The 23,113-nt window shown below is 39.3% G+C and overlaps 1 protein-coding gene across 3 annotated transcripts in view; it reads left to right on the top strand.

Moving 5' to 3' along the window:
• The window catches only part of LOC133578319 (calcium-dependent secretion activator 1), a 291,918-nt gene continuing 268,805 nt past the window's right edge, over positions 1-23,113 (top strand). For all 3 annotated transcript variants that reach the window (XM_061932657.1, XM_061932658.1, XM_061932659.1), the window contains exon 1: positions 1-354. In XM_061932657.1, coding sequence (XP_061788641.1) covers positions 1-354 — 354 coding nt within the window. The remainder of the gene's footprint in view (positions 355-23,113) is intronic.

The raw sequence follows: 23,113 nt of genomic DNA, 5'->3' as shown, positions 1-23,113 counted from the left end.
ATGTTAGATCCGTCTTCCAGCGAGGAGGAAGGGGATGAGATCCCGGAGGTGGAGCGCAAAGAGGTGGCGGCCCCGAAGATCGTCAAGGGCGCGCGGCCGTCACCAAGCGGAGCCAGCGACGCTCATAGCGGCGGAGGGGCGCTCCAGCCCCGCGGCCGAGTGAGCGCCGGTGGCCGAGCATCGAGCCCCAGCCCCTCTGTGGGCAGCGACAAGGAGAAGGAGGACCTTGAGAAGATGCAGAGGGACGAAGAGGAGAGGAAGAAGAGACTCCAGCTGTACGTGTTTGTCATGCGGTGTATTGCATATCCCTTTAACGCCAAGCAGCCTACTGACATGGCGAGAAGACAACAGAAGGTAAGATCAGGTGCAAAACACCAAACCATCACAGACCATTTTTTATTTTTTATTTTTTTTTATTTTTTTGCTTTGCATCTTTCACATCTTACAAAGGCAACTGCTGCTTCCACAGGTGCGCCATATGTTGCACGATCACTGCTACCTTGAATCTGAATGTCCTCTCATCAGAAACTGGACTGCTTTAGACTTTAGAACAGGGGTCGGGAACCTTTTTGGCTGAGAGAGCCATGAAAGACAAATATTTTAAAACTTATTTCCGTGAGAGCCATATAATATTTTTTAACACTAAATGTGTGCATTTTTAAGTAAGACCAACATTTTTAGAGAATAATAAGTCTCTTATTCGTTTTGATAACATTGTTATTCTGAAGCTAACCAATAATAAATACAATACTTCTTACCATTAGTGTCTTGACGGTTTTATATTTTGAACGTTATTTTTAACACTGTGATTACCAGCGGAATTATTCATTACTTATCGTGTTAAGCAATGTCAGCTCAGATTTATCTGAGAGCCAGATGCAGTCATCAAAAGAGCCACATCTGGCTCGAGAGCCATAGGTTCCCTACCCCTGCTTTAGAATGATGACATCTTCAAAAATGATAAAACATCCATCCATCCATCCATTTTCTACCGCTTATTCCCTTTGGGGTCGCGGGGGGCGCTGGAGCCTATCTCAGCTACAATCGGGCGGAAGGCGGGGTACACCCTGGACAAGTCGCCATCTCATCGCAGGGCCAACACAGATAGACAGACAACATTCACACTCACATCCACACACTAGGGCCAATTTAGTGTTGCCAATCAACTTATCCCCAGGTGCATGTCTTTGGAGGTGGGAGGAAGCCGGAGTACCCGGAGGGAACCCACGCAGTCACGGGGAGAACATGCAAACTCCACACAGAAAGATCCCGAGCCCGGGATTGAACCCAAGACTACTCAGGACCTTCGTATTGTGAGGCAGATGCACTAACCCCTCTGCCACCGTGAAGCCCATGATAAAACATGTGAACTGTAATACAAACAATAACAGAAGAAATGTATTACAAACAATAACAGAAGAAATGAACCAGTTAAAAAGATGGTTTGACAAAAACAGACTATATTTGAATCTCAGTAAGACTAACATAATGCTATTTGGTAACAGTAGAAGGGAAAGTCAAACACAAATACAGATAGACGGAGTAAATATTGAAAGGGTAGAAGAAAACACATTTTTGGGTGTAATAATAGATGATAAAATGAACTGGAAATCTCATGTAAAAAATATACAACATAAAGTAGCAAGAAACACGCCAAAAGTGAAAAAAGCAAAACATGTCCTAGACCGAAAATCACTCCATATTCTCTACTGCTCGCTAGTGTTACCATATCTGAGTTATTGTGTGCAATGGACGTCAAGTGGATCTAGTTAACAGTGTGAGAGTCCAGTCCGTAGTGGATCTAACATAATAGTGTGAGAGTCCAGTCCATATTGGGGCCAGCAGGAGATCATCTTGAGTGGAGACAGGTCAGCAGCGCAGAGACGTCCCCAACTGATGCACAGATGAGTGGTCCACCCTGGGTCCCGACTTTGGACTAGCTAGCGCCTCATATGTGGTCACCAAATCTGTGCCCACCCCCCTCCACGAAGGAGAGGGGGGCAGAGCAGAAAAGAAACGGCAGATCAACTGGTCTAAAAGGGGGGTCTATTTAAAGGTTTGTCACTGTGCGATATAGAAAATGACTACATCGTGATATTCGAGTATACGTTCTCACACAGTTGCGTATAGCTGCAGGCGTTTCTACCTCTTTCTTGTCTCTCCTTCTTACAGAGACATAAAACAAGCGCACCTTCTTACATACGTCACATACGTATACGCCCTCGCGGAGCAAAGAGGTAGCAGCATGGGTAACGTTAGCTGTGGTGCGAGTGGTAATACGAGAGAAAGAAGGTGCAAATCTGGTAACAAATGAAGGAAGAATTAATTCCCAAGAAAAACAGCAGGGGGTCCATCGTCTGGTGGTGGTTTGGCTTCAAGTGGGAATATGTCGAACAGACAACCATCATTTTTCAAGTGTGGGGCAAAAGCGTTGCTACAAAAAGTAGCACCTACTGCTAATATGTAACATCATTTGAAAAGTCACCTGCTGGAGAATGAAGAGTGCTTGAAACTCCGCATGTCAACATCTCCGGCTGGTGCCACACTAATAAAATGCCGAAGCAACCATTTCCACATCAACACCGTATGAAAAAAATAGTCCACAACATAAGGAGATAACGTCCGCCGGAACTTACCACTTCGCGAAGGACGTACACAATTTGATTTCCTATTATGCAGCTAATTTTTATTTGACAGTTATTATAATAGCTTGTGTGACATCATGCGCAAAGGTCCACTTTATTTGTTTTAAACTATTGTAGTGGCGTTCTGTACAAAAAGTGCACTTTAATTTAGTGTTGTTTTGGTATGTCATCTTAGTGACATCATGCACAAAAGTTCACTAATAGCTTGTTTCAAAATGTCTCTGACAATCTTGCACTTTCTGTTTTGGAAATGACATGAATGTTTGTGCCACTGCTTAATAACTGTTTAATAAATACAGTTTTGGTAAATTGAATTAGTTGTGATTTGCCTCTCTGCATGAAAGTTTAAAATGAGCATATATTAATGCAGTATGAACAAGAATGTTTTAGTGTAGACACATATAATCATCATACTGCTGTGATTATATGCATCAAGTGTTCATTCAAGGCTAAGGCAAAATATCGAGATATATTTCGTGTATCGTGACATGGCCTAAAAATATTGAGATATTTAAAAAAGACCATATCGCCCAGCCCTAGGCTAGAGTATACAAATGAGTTTTAAGATGGGACTTAAATGCTTCTACTGAGGTAGCATCTCTACCTGTTACCGGGAGGGCATTCCAGAGTACTGGAGCCCAAATAGAAAACACTCTATAGCCCGCAGACTTTTTTGGGGCTCTGGGAATCACTAATAAGCCAGAGTTCTTTGAACGCATATTTCTTGCCGGGACATATGGTACAATACAATCAGCAAGATAGGATGGAGCTCGACCGTGTAGTATTTTATACGAAAGTAGTGAAACCTTTAAGTCACATCTTAAATGCACAGGAAGCCAGTGCAGGTGAGCCAGTATAGGCATAATATGATCAAACTTTCTTGTTCTTCCCAAAAGTCTAGATTACACAATAACTTACAGCTTCTAAGTTATTGTGTGGAAATATGGGGAAACAACTACAAATGTGCACTTCATTCACAAACTGTGTTACAAAAAACATCAATGAGAATAATACATAATGTTGGATATAGAGAACATCCAAACCCTTTATTTAGTAAATCACAATTATTGAAATTCAACGATTTGGTGAATTTGCAAATAGCTGAAATTATGTATAAAGCAAACTATAACCTGCTACCCAAGAATGTACAACAATTCTTCTCAACAAAAGAAGAGAAATATAACCTTAGAGGAAAATCAAATTTAAAACATTTGTATGCTCGTACAACAATTAAAACCTTTAGCATATCTGTATGTGGAATTAAATTATGGAACGGATTAACCAAAGAAATCAAACAAAGCACCAGCATGATTCAGTTTAGGAGACGGTTCAAACTACAAGTGTTCATAAAGTACACAGAACAAGAATTATGATGAACATCGTGAACCCTTTTTTTTTCTTTTTCTTTTATTGAGACAAAGATTATTTATGTATATAATACTTGTATGCTTACTATGGTATATTATTTATTTATTATTCATTTGTTCAATGTTCTGTTACAGAGAACAAGGAAATTGGATAAAATTGCTATGGTATGAAAAGGGGTGGGATTAAATAAGCTCTGCTTCTTCCTACTCCTTTTCGGACATGCTGTAATGAAACAACTGGAATTGTGTGATGTATTACATTGTATTGTATGCATGTTCGAAATAAACTGAAACTGAACTGAACTGAACTGAACTGAACTAAGCTAATCCCAAATGAAAGTTTGCTTGTGTATTATTGTTGTTCCTACCCATTCCCAACATCACTTATCACAGACACTGAATCAAATTCTTCCCTATTTTGCTGTAATTATGTTCATATCTGTTGGTTTATTCAACAGGCGCTGTGAATGTTCGGTAACTTTGTTGCAAATGCACCAGATTTAGCGATATTTCCTTTGATTCACTTTAACGATGCACTTTGTTACATTTTCAGTCTATTTTTTCCAGTCGCTTTTTAGTGTTATTAATATAGGTCTAAATGCCTGAATTTGGGCAGCTTTTTTAGAAAGTTGTGGAAAAGTTGCAACATTTTAAGGCTTATTTTCTTTCAATGATATTGAATTGTTGTGACTTTAGGAATTTGATATCAGTGTTTTAAATGTCCCTTGTAACCTTAACCCAAAAAGAACAATATTTAAACCAGGGGTGTCAAACGTACGGCCCGAGGGCCGGATCAGGCCCGCCAACAGGTTTTATCCGGCCCGCGGGACGAGTTTGCTAAGTATAAAAATGTACCTGAAATTTTTTAATGAAAGAAACAGCTGTTCTAAATGTGTCCACTGGATGTCGTAATAGCAATTCTTTGTATCTTTGTAGATGATGCTACACATGTACAAAATAAACCACATGATGTTAGTACATCAGTCGAGGAAAATGATCAAAATACACAAAAAACATCCTGTAATTTGATTTTGATATAATTTATTTTATATTGATTGAAAATGAACACCAATGAGTTGACTGATGGACATTATCACATAATTTTTTCAGAAAATATAAATATCGACAAATAAATGATTAACCGCAACATGTAAGTGTAAAAAACCCCCAACAACATTATGATTTGTACATTTTCAGAATGTGCTTGTTCTATTTTTAAGCAAAGAAAACAATCTGAAGTTGCTTTTGTTTTTAAGTTATCGTGCCGTGATTTTACCAGTCCGGCCCACTTGGTAGTAGATTTTTCTCCATTTGGCCCCCGATCTAAAATGAGTTTCACAGACCTGTTTTAAATAAAAGTCGGACAACAAATACTGTATTGGTGTTTAACTCGTTTTACACCTGTACACCGACTTAAAAGTAGACATTAGATGGCAGTAAAAGCGTAGTGGCTTTGTCAAAAGTCATTGTCAACTTACTATACTGTTTTAGTTCATTATAGCTATCATTTATGCTGGTAATTGAGAGACAATAAGAAATTATCATCACATTGCAACACATCTAACATTTAAATGCTGCTTTTTTGCTGGGTCAGCATTGCAAATAAAAATATGTTCTTGAATGCCTTAACCTGCATAAATAAAGGTTAAATACATATATAAACACATGTAAACTTGGAAGTAAGGACACCAGTGTGTTGCTAAATGTTTATATATTATTATATAAACTATCACCATAATTTCCGGACTATAAACCGTTAGTTTTTCCCAAGCTTTGAGCCCTGCGCCTTATACAATGGTGCGGCTAATCCATTGATTGTTCTTTGCTAACGGCTAAATTATGGAATGGATTAAGCAAAGAACTCAAACAATGTCAGAGTTTCCCCTTAGACTGCCAAAATATGGTTGGGGCGTCGTTATGGGCGTGGTCATATGACGTCATCGAGTAATTAGCAAAATTTGCTATGATGATTTTTGTTTTGTTACGTCTTGTCCCTTTTATGCAGAAAGGACGGCAGGGAGGCAGCGTGCAAGTAAGATGCTTCTTTATTACCTACTCAGTGGCCTAGTGGTTAGAGTGTCCGCCCTGAGATCGGTAGGTTGTGAGTTCAAACCCCGGCCGAGTCATACCAAAGACTATAAAAATGGGACCCATTACCTCCCTGCTTGGCACTCAGCATCAAGGGTTGGAATTGGGGGTTAAATCACCAAAATGATTCCCGGGCGCGGCCACCGCTGCTGCCCACTGCTCCCCTCACCTCCCAGGGGGTGATCAAGGGTGATGGGTCAAATGCAGAGAATAATCTCGCCACACCTAGTGTGTGTGTGACAATCATTGGTACTTTAACTTTAACTTTAACTTTAACTTTAATCAATAAGCGAGGGAAAAAAATACAAAACAAGGGCGACGTGCCAATGGCATGGGAAACTTCGGCAAAGCTTAACACAGGAACGATCAACGGCTCGTGACAAATAGGAGAAACCCAAAATGCAAGCGGTTGCAAAAAGTGAGTGACACTGCCAGACAGAGTGTGTCGCGAGGCAGGAATAAATAGCTCTCTGATTAGTGACCAGGAGCAGGTGAGCGTCCCGACCACTAATCAGAGGCAGGTGACGAAAGTCAGCACCCATGGCAACTAGGAAACCCAACGAGGGTGCTGAAACAGAAATAAACAACTTAAGAAATACCTAACAAAACATGATCCAGGCAATAGATCATGACAGTACCTGCCCCTCCAGGGACGGATTCCAGACGTCCCAGAAAAACAACAAATGAAAAAGTTCAAAGTCACGGGAGGGTGGAGGGAGGACTAGAGGAAGAGTCTGAAGGCGGCGACAAATAGACCGCCCCCACGGCTGGCGAGGCGGACGACCACGGAATGGCCATATTTGTGGCTGATGAGGAGGCGGACGTGAGCGGCGCCAGAACATCAGCATCCGACGAGTCTTACGCCCAAGTCCTGGGCGTCACTGCCAATAGCGCGGAGGGCGTACATGAATTGGCCACACACATAGCCAACGAGGGGGCTGACGTGGATGACACTATCCTCTCAGCAGCCATTGTGGTCCACACCCAAGTCCTGGGAATGGCTGCTGGCAGTGCAAAGAGCGTCCAAGGGCTGGTCGCATAAGTGGCCGACAAGGAGATAGGCCGTGAGCGCCTGACTGATGCTCTTGCACCAGGCAAGCGGACCGCTGGGCTGAAGATCTTGTTGGGTGCAGAGCCAGAGTTGAGGCAGGAAGCGATGTTGTGGGAAGACCCGTTTGAGACAAGGCTAGAAGCGGCATCGTAGAAAGATCCGCTGGAGACGAGGCAGGAAGCGGCGTCGTGGAAAGGCCCGCTGGAGACGAGGCAGGAAGCAGGCCGTCTCACGACGCAGTAAGCGGCGCCGAAATGAGGAAAATGGTGTGTCCAGAGCTGGAGCAGCAGGCGGCTAGGCTGTCGGCGTGTCCAGAGCTGGAGCAGCAGGTGGCTGGGCTGTTGGTGTGTCCAGAGCTAGAGCAGCAGGCGGTTGAGCTGTCGGCTTGTTCAGAGCTAGAGCAGCAGGCGGCTGGGCTGTCAGTGTGTCCAGAGCTGGCGTCTGCAGGCCCACTGGGGTTGCTGGTGGCGAGGCTGGAGCTGACGGCAGAGCTGGAACGGGCGTCGAAGCTGGAGCGAGCTTGGCTGGAGCGGGCGTCGAAGTACGAAGCTGATCCATTTCCAGCTCAATCAACACCTTCCGGCACGGCTTCCGCCTCCGTCGACCCGCACGGGATAACGATGTGTTGTGGTCCCTGGGAGAAACTGTGTCAATCGGGATCAGCGTTCCATGAGGACTCCACATCAACGTCTCGTTCTCTTCTGGAGAATGAAGAAGGCTCTCCGCCTGCCTCCATTTCCTCCACGGTGAAGTCCTGGGCGTTGCTCTCTGCGGTTGAAACATTGTGCTGGCACATATGTGTTCATGTCTTATATACGGATTGTGAATGATACACAGCACATCTCTCTCTAATGTGTGCGTATTTCCAGTATGACTGATCTAATACTATGGTCAGAGTGCAGAAGTGTTACTCCAGTGACGTCAATCTACGGAAATCATCAAAGACGTTCGGAGCGGAATATTTAAAATGGCTGACTTAATTTGTGGCATTTTGTGATATTTAGACAGTATTTTCACATACGGATTGTAGATACAATTGAATATGGTTTAATGGATACAATGAAACACATGAAGCATTTAAAGTCATCTTGCTTTTCCACTCTATTGGTACTTTAAATTAAAGTAGGAGCAGTCCACATACTGTATTTAAGGCGTGATAAATCATTGTTTCACTCACATATTCTACTAAATTTACAAAATGCAGCTGATATGTTATATACAATTAAGCTAACATATTTCTGTGAGTGCTCAATGGGTTAGTAAAGGAATGGGCAAACCTTTTGACACGCTGGCCAATCTATTTTATTTATACAGCACATTTCATACAGTAAATAGACAGTTTCAAAGTGCTGCACAACATAATAAAAATAATAGATAGTTAAAACACTAAAATGAGTAAAAATCGAATCAATAAAAGGCAGAAAACCACACTACTCAAAACCAGAAAATCTAAGTTTATAGATGAGACTTAAAACATTCAACATTAAAGGACGGAGCGTTTCATAATTTTGGATCTACCGAAAAAGGCCCAATCTTCCCTGGTCATAAGTCTGGAACAACTTGGATGAAGTCTGTGGTTTACTTAAAGGCCAGTCCATTCAAAGCTTAAAAGTGGAGCCTTCCAGTCTTACAGAAATGCATCTTCCGACAGACAGGACATAAACCACTGCAGGGCAGCCCTGCTAACACCCACATAGTCTTCCAATGGAGATAAAAGAATTGTGTGGTTAACTGTGTCAAAAGCGGCAGTCAGGTCTGAAAGCAGGAAATAGGCGAAACCACCAGAATGTGTCATTAAAAGCAGGTCATTAAAAAACTTTCAAAGTGCAGATGACATAGTATATTGTCATATTGAAAAAAATTTCCCACCCCGACAATGTATTAGTTTCTCCTTAAGCTGCATTTAACTTGATGGAACATTCGTTATCAGCTTTCAGGCAGTGAATAAGTGGATCAGGTTTGGGGTGGATTGTTCATCTTGGGCTCTGAGCTTATTTCCTTTGCCTTTGTTTGGTGTTTAGTGGGTAAGTTTAGTCAAAAATGTTGTGCACTGTCTCAAAGTGGCGCTTCACATTGCCAATTTATATCGGCGCCACAGCCCATGGAGACATACTGGTGTAAGCTACTTTTCTGGGACCATTATTTAGTTTAGTGCAATCAGACAGGATGTAATGCGCAGCACTTTTATTGTGAAGGCCGTAAGTGTGTTATTTTGTCTCTTGATGACTGTCAGTATCGGTGAGAGGAAGTTGGGAGTCAATAAAATTCATGGAGGCTTCATGGCTGTCGTTGACCTTTCACAACATCAGTGGTCAATCGTTAGAAGACCCTCGCTTACACTGTTTTGGTGCTTTCAAAAGAAGGAATGAACATACATGATAAATGTCCACACTGTCCACTTTTCTCTTCTTAGACGGCACCATGTGTATTTTTTTATGTTGTCTTCCTGTCCTCTCTCTATGTCGTTTTTCTCGTTCCCCATGTACAGTAACTGTTACTTCAACTCTTTCTCTCTCTGTTTATTCAATTTCTGAGCTCTTTTTTTGTCACTCGCTTCGCTTCTCTTGTCTGTCTCTGTTTAGTGCCTGCAATGCACCAATTTGATCGGCTGACTAGTACAAACCCCGTTTCCATATGAGTTGGGAAATTGTGTTAGATGTAAATATTAACGGAATACAATGATTTGCAAATCCTTTTCAACCCATATTCAATTGAATATGTTACAAAGACAAGATATTTGATGTTCTAAAAAAACTTTTTTTTTGCAAATAATGATTAACTTAGAATTTCATGACTGCAACACGTGCCAAAGTAGTTGGGAAAGGGCATGTTCACCACTGTGTTACATGGCCTTTCCTTTTAACAACACTCAGTAAATGTTTGGGAACTGAAGAAACACATTTTTTAAGCTTCTCAGGTGGAATTCTTTCCCATTCTTGCTTGATGTACAGCTTAAGTTGTTCAACAGTCCGGGGGTCTCCGTTGTGGTATTTTAGGCTTCATAATGCACCACACATTTTCAATGGGAGACAGGTCTGGACTACAGGCAGGCCAGTCTAGTACCCGCACTCTTTTACTATGAAGCCACGTTAATGTAACACGTGGCTTGGCATTGTCTTGCTGAAATAAGCAGGGGCGTCCATGGTAACGTTGCTTGGATGGCAACATATGTTGCTCCAAAACCTGTATGTACCTTTCAGCATTAATGGTGCCTTCACAGATGTGTAAGTTACCCATGTCTTGGGCACTAATACACCCCCATACCATCACAGATGCTGGCTTTTCAACTTTGCGCCTATAACAATCCGGATGGTTCTTTTCCTCTTTGGTCCGGAGGACACGACGTCCACAGTTTCCAAAAACAATTTGAAATGTGGACTCGTCAGACCACAGAAGACTTTTCCACTTTGTATCAGTCCATCTTAGATGAGCTCAGGCTCAGCGAAGCTGACGGCGTTTCTGGGTGTTGTTGGAAAAAGGTTTTCGCCTTGCATAGGAGAGTTTTAACTTGCACTTACAGATGTAGCGACCAACAGTAGTTACCGACAGTGGGTTTCTGATGTGTTCCAGTGGTGATATCCTTTACACACTGATGTCGCTTGTTGATGCAGTACAGCCTGAGGGATTGAAGGTCACAGGCTTAGCTGCTTACGTGCAGTGATTTCTCCAGATTTTCTGAACCCTTTGATGATATTACGGACCGTAAATGGTGAAATCTCTAAATTCCTTGCAATAGCTGGTTGAGAAAGGTTTTTCTTAAACTGTTCAACAATTTGCTCACGCATTTGTTGACAAAGTGGTGACCCTCGCCCCATCCTTGTTTGTGAAAGACTGAGCATTTAATGGAATCTACTTTTATACCCAATCATGGCACCCACCTGTTCCCAATTTGCCTGTTCACCTGTGGGATGTTCCAAATAAGTGTTTGATGAGCATTCCTCAACTTTATCAATATTTATTGCCACCTTTCCCAACTTCTTTGTCACGTGTTGCTGGCATCAAATTCTAAAGTTAATGATTATTTGCAAAAAAATAAATGTTTATGAGTTTGAACATCAAATATGTTGTCTTTGTAGCATATTCAACTTGATATGGGTTGGAAATGATTTGCAAATCATTGTATTCCGTTTATATTTACATCTAACACAATTTCCCAACTCATATGAAAGCGGGGTTTGTATAATGTGGGATGGCTCAATTCACATGCAGTTGTTTAGTAGATTTGCTGGTCTGATCAACTAGTACTGTAAAGTCTATAATAGCTGTGCCTGTAAAACTAGAATGGCCTCCTCAAAAACTTAAATTACTTACTTAATTTTTGACTATAGCTTCAGGTCTGTATAGGTTAGTCCACCAGTCAGTGACCCCTGCCTTATTAGATCATTTTTATTGTTTTTATTTTTGCAGCTTTTTATTTAGTGTATGTTAGGGTTGCAGGACATAGACAATATACAATATGATTTATGTTAGGCGAGGAAATAACACAGAGGCTATATCATCCCTACAAGCTTGTTTCGCAGGTTTCCCTGCTCGTCAGGGGATTTTATTATATGGTTTATATGATCAATATGATTTATATAAATTTGGCCTGACGATAGAGGTTTTAATACTATATAATATATACTATTACTATAATCCTATCCTTATATTTTCATAATGCATGTTGATGACCCATTCTTGCTGTGTCCCGTAAATATGACCGCGACAAGCAAACAAAGCGTCCTCGGTGCATCATAACATTCTTGTTAGCGGCTGATGTCCCTCCACAGTGCAAGATCACTTCTAAGGCAGCAATACTCGCCTCCGTTCGAATCCCACTTCCTCCACCCCAGTTTCTGCTGTTGTGTCCTTGGGCAGGACACCTCACCCACGTTGCCCTCTGGGTCGCTCGCCCACACAGGAAAGCTTTGCTGACCAAGATGTTGAACTAGAGTACAATGAGCCAGATGATACTGTTCATTTATTGGAGAAGCAAGTTAGCACACTTATAGCTGGCTAGCTAGCTTAAATGCTTACCTGAATTCAAGAGACATTAGTGTCTTTCCCCGTTAAAAGCGACATACATAGGGTCTGATTTACACGATTTACTAAGATTGCTTGTGCAATTGTAAAGTGGTGCATACTGCCTTATTTAGATAATGATTTTTGTGTGTACTATACCACAAACACACTCTCATTCACTGCACATTCATGTTATCATGCCCCTACACCAGTGGTTCTTAACCTGGGTTCGATCAACCCTAGGGGTTCGGTGAGTTGGCCTCAGGGGCGAAGCCTCCGCTGCAGAGGTCAAGACACACCCGACTCATCGTGTAAATAAAAACTTCTCCCTATCGGTGTATTATGGATACCCCCAAACAATGTTCCCTCTAATTTTCCATATGAGTGAGCAAACGCAAAAACTCCTTGAGCATTCAGTGGAGCACATGTGAGCGACGTCAGACGTGCACATGCACTGTGGCCACACCTGCAGCACACCTGTCCCAAACCTGACTAAACAAAAAGTTAAATGTTTTATTATTATAATCAAATGACAGCAGTCATTTCCATGATATTATTTTCTAGTATAAGTGTTTTGGCCCACTTACAATGACAATCACAAAAAATATTGTTTTTCAAGAGCTGTGTACTAGTATTGTATGTCTGGGTGGGGTTCCTGCTTTGGAAATAATTTGTACCCCTTTCAGATATCGCAATTAGTTCCCACTAAAACATTCACATGTTGCACAATAAGATGTAAACATGGGATCAGTTATTGCTAAGAAAGCCCTGGAATTTTGTATACCATTTGTTACAACATATTTTTGCGAGCAATTCTTTTCAAGAATGCTGGACATAAAAACTACGAAAAGGAACATACTTTGCTGTGAAAATGACATGAAAGTGGCACTTGCCAAGGTGAAGCCACGCATATCTGAACTGGTCTCTCAAAGGCAACAGCAGAAGTCACCCTGATTTGCAGGTGTGTAATTTGTTGTGAGTTCATGCACTGTGTTGGTTTTGTTCTTTGAACAAGGGGATGTTCATGCACGGTTCATTTTGTGCACCAGCAAAAAAAAAACATATAACTTTGTCTTGAATTTGAAAAAAAGCAACATTTTATTTTTCACTAAAGAAGGGTTCGGTGAATGCGCATATGAAACTGGTGGGGTTTGGTACCTCCAACAAGGTTAAGAACCACTGTCCTACATGCTATGTTTTCAAATATGCAGGAGACACGTACTACTTTTTATGGGCATTTTAGAAGCAGTCCTGTAGTGCATCTTAATTGAAACTACGTTTTAAATTTTTATTCTCACCGTCAAAGGTGCGCTCATTGGAGAGAGACTGCAATTACTCCGCTCAAGACAAAAAAACGCATACTTGAATACGTTTTTTTCATATAAAAAATATTTTGATAATATATATTTTATTCGAAAAAACAAACATCATTAAAAAAATACTAAACAACACCCAAAATTGAATTTTTTTTAATCAGCCCCTTAAGTCCTCTAGAAGCTATACAGTTATAAAATTATGGTGTTGAATAGATGATATGTGTAAAATATTTTATTTCTGACTGTCCAAATTGTTGACACACACACATAGTTATAAAATGATGTTGTGGGATAGAGGATATGTATAAAATATTTTATTTCTGACTGTCCAAAATGTTGACACACACACATTGGACAGAGGATTCTTGTCTGTCCAAACACGAGCACTGATCCGGCAGCCATGTGTAGAACTGTCAGTTTTCACGTCCTTCTGTCACGAGCTAAATAAAACACAAAATAATGCTCTCAAAATGGTGATGAGTGTTGATAAATTACAGTGCGTGTACTAAATAATTATATTTGCATTTCTACCCCCAGTATTTGTGGGTGTTTTGATGATCAGCGTATATTTTCAATATTGATGAAGACAGAGATGTAAAATGGATTGCACACATTATTTTTCTCACTGAATAAATATAATTCACTTTGCACAAGTTTAGTAGATTAGCTTTGCGAGTGCTATAAGGTTTGCACGTGTTTTAGTACACGCTAACCTTTAGTAAATCAGGCCCATATTGTGCTAGCTTGATTCCCCAGTAAATGAGCAGTATTACTGGTCCATGTGCGGGTTTCCGAATTATTATTATCTTAATTGTCATTTAAATAATGACACAAAAACAATGCATTGTAGCTTCTGCTGCTGCTTGTTTAATTTAAGTAACTTTTCTTAGAACAAATGTAAATTCACACCTCTACCCTGACTGTTTTCTCAATCTGTCAGGGTTGTAAACAATTCTTAATTGGACAAAGACCATGTATATTTATAGTCTATCAAGTTTTTTTTTTTATTCATGTGTCTTTTCTTTTATAATCAGACTTCAGGGTATTCGTCCTCCGAGGTGAGATTCTTCATGCAACAACACAATCAGACCATCTGTCTGCTTCTTTTCTGCACAAGAATAGTGAATATGATCAATCCCCTCGTCTACCTTTGTTTAAACACCTAACATCTCTTCTTGGCTATGCTTTTCATTCTGCTCTTATCATTTTTATCACACAATAAACAATGTATTGACATGAAAGGAGAACCCTACAAGTATTTGAACTAAATAAATGTCAAACTGATAACAAATATTAACTTTAGATCAAAATCATATTGAACATAGTAGTCTTCTAACTTTTGTCTGAGTGAGTGTCTGCATAATTAACAACGACAGCATGTAATTTGCTAATGATGATGGCCTTGCCAATTGGCCTGTGAATGTTCAAGCACACGCAACCACATATGAACATAACCACATGCGTTAATGTGTGTGATGGATCTCTCATACATTCACTACTACAAGGGAGTGAGTGTAGCATAATTACTTTATATCAATCAGGGTGACGTAACATACCAATCAAATCTACTTATACAGCACCACAAATACTCAAGCTTTTACAGCGACTAAGTATATTTTATAAATGGGATAAATACAAGGGCATCTGCTGTAAAAAAAAAAAAAATAGAATAACAATATTTAAATATGTGGACATACTGTATATATAATATACTGTATGTATACCCTGTATGTATACGTATATATATGTGACATTAGTGTTGTCCCGATACTAATATTTTGGTACCAGTACCAAGATGTATTTTTATACTTCTTGATACTTTTCAAAATAAAGGGGACCACAAAAAAAATTAATTATTGGCTTTATTTTAACAGAAAATGTTATGATACATTAACCATATGTTTCTTATTGCAATCAAATAAACTTTTTGGCATTAAACAACATAGTGGACCCACTAGACAACTTCTCTTTTAGTAGTAAGTAAGCAAATGGGTTACAAAGGCTCCTAATTTGGCTGATGAAGTATGCAGTAACATATTGTGTCATTTCCCATTGTATTATTTTGTCATAATTATGAGGTACAAGCGATAAAACATGGATGGATGGATTATTGATCTACTTGTTCATTTCCTGTTAATATCGGGTTGCTTTATGTTCTACCTACACTTCTGTTAACATGAAATAAGCACTTATACTTCTGTTGTTTGAATAATTTACATAAGTTTCGGTGATACTACAAATTAGGGTATTGATCCAATGCCAGATAGTTACAGGGTCATACATTGGTCATAACTAAAGTTCTCCTGTGTCCAGGGACGTATTTCCTGAGTTTATAAACAATAAAAAAATGACAAAATATTTTGTGTTAATAGAAAAATACTGACATAATCATTGTAGTATCAACTATATACGGCTTTTGTACTTGGTATAATTAAAGTCGATATCCAACCATTTGTTTACTTTCAGGAGCGCTAGCTTGCTGTTAGCGGTTAGCTATTGTATCCTCCTACGGTGTGTAGTGAAGCATGTTTAGCTATAAACTGTCAACAGTACTCACCATAAACACATTTTCAGTTAATACATGTGATCAGTTTTGGATTTCACTCATGGATGAGCGGTGTCAGAATGGGCAGCATTTAGCTTTGATCTGAACATCCCTAATATCTATATATAGTAGCTATTTCCCTGATGACCACCACTCTCTCAATCCTTTCTTAGTCTGCAGATGTGTAATCTAGGATTAGCCAACCATTTGGTGTGATGTCACCACCAGCATAAAGAGAGAAAAAACCCAACCATCGAGTCACATTTTACTGGATAATTCTGTGCTGGACATTCAGTATTAATAAACAATCTTGCTAGTGGAAATTGCAAGCAACTAAGTGTCAAAATAATGAATTTAAAATGGCTTCCAGGACAAATAATTCCGAATACAAGAATCCGTCTCCATTTTTACTGTCGGAAAATCAAAAATTCTTGATTTACATTATTAATCTATGAGTTGGCTAACCCCAAGTGCACGCTATGGTCGTCAAGTAATGAGCTATCGACACTTAAGTACTGATCCAAACTTGTAAACCGAGTTTCAACAGTAAATGTGTAGGAAACACGCTGTTACAGAACAAAGAGTTGATCCAGTAATGATTAATTATTTGATGACTTAAGTACGTTACTACGCCGCCACATTCATATTTTTTTTGTGGTGGCGTCAACAAGACTGTGTTAGAAACACAGCAAGTTCACTTCAGCACGCACTCACCCGCGGAGGTACACAGCTACAGAGGTGCTTTGATTATCGCTGAGTTCCAGAATCCCCTTGATAGGTCAATTTACGTGAAGTAGGGTCACAATTTTATGATTATTATGAATATTATATTCATTTAAGGTATATATTTGCCCTCCACACAGCTACCAAACACAGTTATAAACACTTCCTATGCTCTTAAAACATTTTGTACTCTCCAAAACTTGTGTAATTTTAACCTAAAAAGTTAAATGGTTCTTTAAAATCCCGATAGTAATACTGCCGGGGAATAATAAACAACAATTCAACGAAGCGACGACAATCTAACCCTAAAATACCCTGTTTGTGGACAAAGAACGACAGGAGCACATTTAATGGCTTTATTTACTACCAGTAACAACATGACTCGACATATTCAACAGGAGCTGTCGTGTGCAATATCTTGTACTGGCAACTCTTCGCCAAATGCCAATGCTGAGCTAACACAGCCAATGCTGTCTCCCTTGTCTCGCCTTTTAAAGACACTCTTGCACACACTGATCACGAAACATCTATCAATGCTAGGTATTTGAAGGTTTTACTTTTAACACTATTATATTCCTGAGTAATTGATTACCTTTATTAAATAATAATTCCATTAGTAATTCAATTATTTCTACAGGAAAGTAACTAATAGCTATGATTAATTGCTTTAAAAAGTAATTTTCCCAACACTGCCTGGTAACAGGTGGAGAAATAATGACTTTGTATTTTCCTTGAAAATTTATGTTTTCACAACTTTTTCATAAATATAAATGTCACAATTATGCCAAACGTTTAATCATAGTTTCAGCAAAGCGTATCTTTTTTGATCAACAGTGTAAGAATGTGTTATCTTGTGGAAAGGATGGACCTGTGCTATCAGGTGATTGCTGTACTTCATAACAATTTTATGTGACTGTTCTTTCTTGTCCTATTTCTTTCAGTACTCACACATGAATTGTTTCAAATTACAATCATGCAACTGTAGGACATTCTTACTTAAGCAGTAACCTAAAAATCCTGCAAATTATGACATTCAGTACTTGTACATGCACAAAAAACCCCCAAATTGTTGCAATAACTGACCATTTTCATTACTGTAAAATGTGTTCGGCCATTTAAAAAAAAAAAAAAAAAATAATAAACATACGTAAAAACATAAAAAAGGCAATATTCTTAAAGTATATGATAACATAAAAACCTACCTGTTTAATAAGTGACAGAATGTTCTCGACAAATTAAGCCCTAAGTGCCTTATTGAAAAATGTTATTTCCCTGTACCGGTTCATGCCAGATTAAAACCTGACACTTGCTTCACATGTATAGTCTGATCTACTAAGATCACAAATACAAAAGTGCTAAATAGTGTGTGCATAGTAAATAATTGTGGTTACTTTTAGTAGACGTGTTGCAGGTGATGTTTGTACAATTCATAACAAATGCAAAAGTGGTGCTGACCGCCATATCTAAATGAGGATTTTGTGTGTACTACAACTGTCACCTTGGAGACAGTCTGTTTTTATTATGTTGTGGAATAGTAACATAACAATATGAAAATTTCAGATCACAGTTTTTGTGACCAAAAAGATCATGTTATTATTATTATTGCTGTATTGTTGAATGTGCACATAAAGTACTTATACACACACTGAAATCTTTAGATCTTTTTAAAAAACTAAAATAATTAGACTCACTGTTAGAAAGCTCTCTATTTTGCATGTTCTGTGTTTCTTATGCTTCACTGATTAGAATGTTCTGGCGGGCGTTGTTGTGGTGTTCTCTGTTCAGCGGTCCTTGAACGCAACGTAAAAACACCTCTGTCTCGTATTCCTCCCAGTGTATTTCGATCACTCTAAGTTAAGAGAGCCCTGCTTGTTGGTTCAATGAGCACAATCAAATATCTTATTTGCTCAGACAGCAATGTGTTTATACGAGTTTAGATTGGGATACATCGTTTCTTAATGGCGAAAGACGTTCATGTCTCTTGTATTCATGTTAGCATTTAAGATAGCAAGCTAGCGCCAGTCAGTCCTTGATTTTATTAGAGTGGGGCTATCAATCACGGGTTTTCGATATTTTTATTTAAAACGGTTATACTAGCGGTCGAGTGTTTTACCGCGTTATTATTAATACCGTTTATCGTTACATCCTGCAAGCACATAACTATAACTCTGTGCCCTTGGGCTATATAGAAGTGATGCTACAGTGCGATCTAGACAACATAACCTACTTTTTGAATGCCGTAGTAGGAGGTGTGCTAACTGCGATGGTACGCTGGAATGATCTAGATGTAAGAAAATGTTATGCTGCAAGAAGTTTTTCCATAGGAGAATTCCTTGCCATTTTCCACATTGAATGTTTAATTTTGTCTGCTGGCTCCATATCAGCTCTTAAGTCATCAAGCAGCTCAAAATATACTTGCTGGATAGATGATAGGTTTCCATTATTTTTATTTCTGACAGTCCAAATATGTTGACACGCACACAAAAGATTCTCTCTCTTTGTCCATCCTTTGCATCGTCACTTCCTTCTTGCGTCAATGTCCGCAGCCGTTCTAAACATGCCTTCTAAATGAGCATGTTCTGATGATCAGCATATATTCTGTATATAGATGAAGGCAAACACGCCGAACTGATTACACTCTCTGCCTATTTAACAGACAGAATTCTCGGTGCACCAGCTGGTTTGATCAGCTTTGTGTGTGCTATCGAGTTTACATGTTTTTTAAATACAAGAAAACATTTAGTAGATCAGGCCTACAAGCCCCAATCATCCACCCAAATATGTTTTACTAACTAAGGTTAAATGTAAAAAAAGGTCATTAAGCAGTCCTTTGTAATCTATGCAGTCAGTTTGGTTTGTGCTAGCTGGCATTTTGAACTTCATAGAAAATACCAGTATGAGTACACTTGGGTAAAAACTATAAAAGTAATATATTGAAGAACAAATTGTTTGTGTTGGACACATTTTTACTACATGTGATTGTCAAACACGAAAGTGAAATTTCTCTACTGTAGTGACCGCCACTTGAACAATATTTGTATGGATTAGGAGTAGAAGACAGATGGTTCTGCTTTAGCTCATCTAACTGTAAGACCTTTGACCCCCATTAAGGAAGCTTTAATCTCATACTGCTTCCTCAGGAGCAGTGGCCATGGTAACCGTTACCAGGGCTGCAGACAGCAACTGGCCATTGTGTGGAATCTACAAGCAAGAAAGAACAGGTCATTTTTCCGTAGAACAATACCTTCTCAGTTGAAGGATATGACTCAGTAGACCATATACAGTACATTCGTATTTATTTCAACCATACTCAAGCAATGATTGTAAAATCAATGGCAGGTAGACCAATGTTTATGTTTGGGGATTTAGGGACCTCAGAAAAGGTAGTCTGTCTGCTCTGGGGCTGGGCAAGGATTTCACCTTACGTATGATGATAATTGAAACCTGGGTCATTCTGCTGGGCCTGGCCGGTGTTTTGTGGGACCCTGCTGTTCGTTTGCCTCTCTGCTGGTTCACTGCCTTACTCGCCCCAGTATGTTTTGCACAGGTCGTCTTGTTATCGTGTGTTTCATTACTCCTTGTTTTTTATTTATATTTATGTACATATTTTGCTGGCGGCATTGTGCTTCCCTTATGTGCTCTTCGGTGGTCCACGTTGCTTGAGTTTTAGGCATTGGGCCTGGAGCCTTTGCGTCACGCTGCCCGTCTGCACTCGGCTACCTTTCTCGGTAGGGGTCTTTTGTGGTTTCTGTCAGCCCAAGTAGGGTATGGTTTCTTGCTGGCTCGGGGGTTGGTTATCCTACGGCTCTGTGGATCCCTGTCTCTGGCTGGGGCTGCTCCTCTATGGCCTCCCGCTGGTCTGCCCAGTGGAGGGGCCACTGCGGGTTAGGTCCAGGGGCCCTGTTCTTGGCCTGCCTATTGGCATTGGGCCATTGGTTCTCTGGTGTACACACACATTAAAGACATTCCTGCTTTTTCTGTTCTGTCCGAAACTCGAACCTGGGTCGTCGGCATGACAGAAGAGCGTGCTAGCTACTGAGCTAAAAGCCCAAACTCTCAACCCAATAGCAAGCACTACTCTTGATGTTGTCAGAGAGTGAAGTTTACTAACGTACACATGGTCCAGCCACACTAACTGGCCTCCGTTACACATTTATATACACTACCACTGATTATTTATTGTCAAGTCAGAATTATTAGTATTTTTTTATTACACCTTTATTTTTCCAGGAAAGCATCTCATTTACAATGGTGACCTTGCAAGAGGCCCCAGAAAAAGCATACAAAAAAACCGATAAACGATAAAAACGACACAACAATACATTAAGTAAGAAAAGACAAAGACGTCACAAACAACGTAAATAACTACGAGCATATATCGGGATGTAAACCAGAAGGGAAATAACATGTACAACAGTCCGTTAAAGTCTTATGCAATTTCTGTTTGAACAAGTGGAATGAACGAAGAGTTGAACATTTGAGGGATTGTTGAAGGGAATTCCAGTCGCATGCTAAAAGATTTTTGGCCAAGAACAGTGCAGGCTTTTGGAAAAGACAGAAAAATTATGTCACTGGATCTCAAATGATAATTATATACGCAGGTGCAAAAGGTTAGAGAGGTTTCAAAGTGATTTCCCTGATAGTCTTACAGACAAGCAGAAGCCAGTGATGAAACCACCTGGTGTGGAGTAAGGGCGATGCTATTAGTTTGTACAATCAATCAATCAATCAATTAATCAAAGTTTATTTATACAGCCCTAAATCACGAGTGTCTCAAAGGGCTGCACAAGCCACAACGACATCCTCGGCTCAGATCCCACATCAGGGCAAGAAAAAACTCAAACCCAATGGGATACAATGAGAAACCTTGGAGGGGACCGCAGATGTGGGGAACCCCCCTTGGGCGACCGTTGCAATGGACATCGAGTGGATCTAGCATAATAGTGTGAGAGTCCAGTCCATAGTGGATCTAGCATAATAGTGTGAGAGTCCAGTCCATAGTGGGGCCAGCAGGAGATCATCTTGAGTGGAGACACGTCAGCAGCGCAGAGACGTCCCCAACTGATGCACAGATGAGTGGTCCACCCTGGGTCCCGACTTTGGACAACTAGCGCGTCATTTGTGATCGCCGAATCTGTGCTCCTCTCCACGAAGGAGAGAGGGGCAGAGCAGAAAAGAGACGGCAGATCAACTGGTCTAAAAGGGGGGTCTATTTAAAGCCAAGAGTATACAAATGAGTTTTAAGATGGGACTTAAATGCTTCTACTGAGGTAGCATCTCTAACTTTTGCCGGGAAGGCATTCCAGAGCACTGGAGCCTGAATAGAAAATGCTCTATAGCCCGCAGACTTTTTTTGGGCTCTGGGAATCACTAATAAGCCGGAGTTCTTTGAACGCAGATTATTGACAAAGAAAAGGCAAACCAGAGGTGTCCACACTTTTTCATCAGTCGAGCTGCTTATCAAATGACAAGTTCGAGGTGATCTACCTCATAGCATATATATATATATATATATATATATATATATATATATATATATATATATATATATATATATATATATATATAAAAAAAGTAAATTGTATACAGTATATATATATATACATATATATGTGTATATATACACATATATATATAATTATATATATACACACACACACACATATATATATATATATATATATATATATATATATATATATATATATATATATATATATATATATATATATATATACACACACACACATATACATATATATGTATATATATATGTATATGTGTGTGTGTGTATATATATATAATTATATATATATGTGTATATATACTAAGGCTGCAGCTAACGATTATTTTTCTATCGATTAATCTATAGATTATTTTTTCGATTAATCGGTTAATCTATAGATTATTTTTTTCGATTAATCTATAGATTATTCTTCCTTTTACCGATTATTTTTTTTATTTAAAATGAAGATGAAAAAATAAATGTAGGCCATTTTTTTCAAAAGGCATGGCTTTTATTTACAAAAAAAAAAGTATGGCCACTCAGTCAACATTGACAACAACATGACAAAATATTCTGTAACAATGTAAACATTTAACAAAATTAAAAGTAGCTTATTTGCTTTTAATGTGCAAATATAAAAGTAAACATCCAGTGCAAATCTTAATATTCTGCAATAGTATAAGCATTTCAAAAGTAAAAGTATTGCTTATTTTGCTTTAAAATGTGCAAAAATAAAGATAAACATCCAATTCAAAAAAGTGCAAAACGGAAATATTCTGTAACAACAGTGTAAACATTTCAACAAAAGTAAAAGTATTGCTTATTTGCTAAAATGTGCAAAAATAAAGATAAACATCCAATACAAAAAAGT

This window comes from Nerophis lumbriciformis, linkage group LG38 (genome assembly GCF_033978685.3).
Source record: "Nerophis lumbriciformis linkage group LG38, RoL_Nlum_v2.1, whole genome shotgun sequence".
In the NCBI taxonomy this organism is placed as follows: Eukaryota; Metazoa; Chordata; class Actinopteri; order Syngnathiformes; family Syngnathidae; genus Nerophis; species Nerophis lumbriciformis.
The sequence above is the reverse complement of the archived record's forward strand: the minus strand, read 5'-3'. Positions and strand labels throughout refer to the sequence as shown.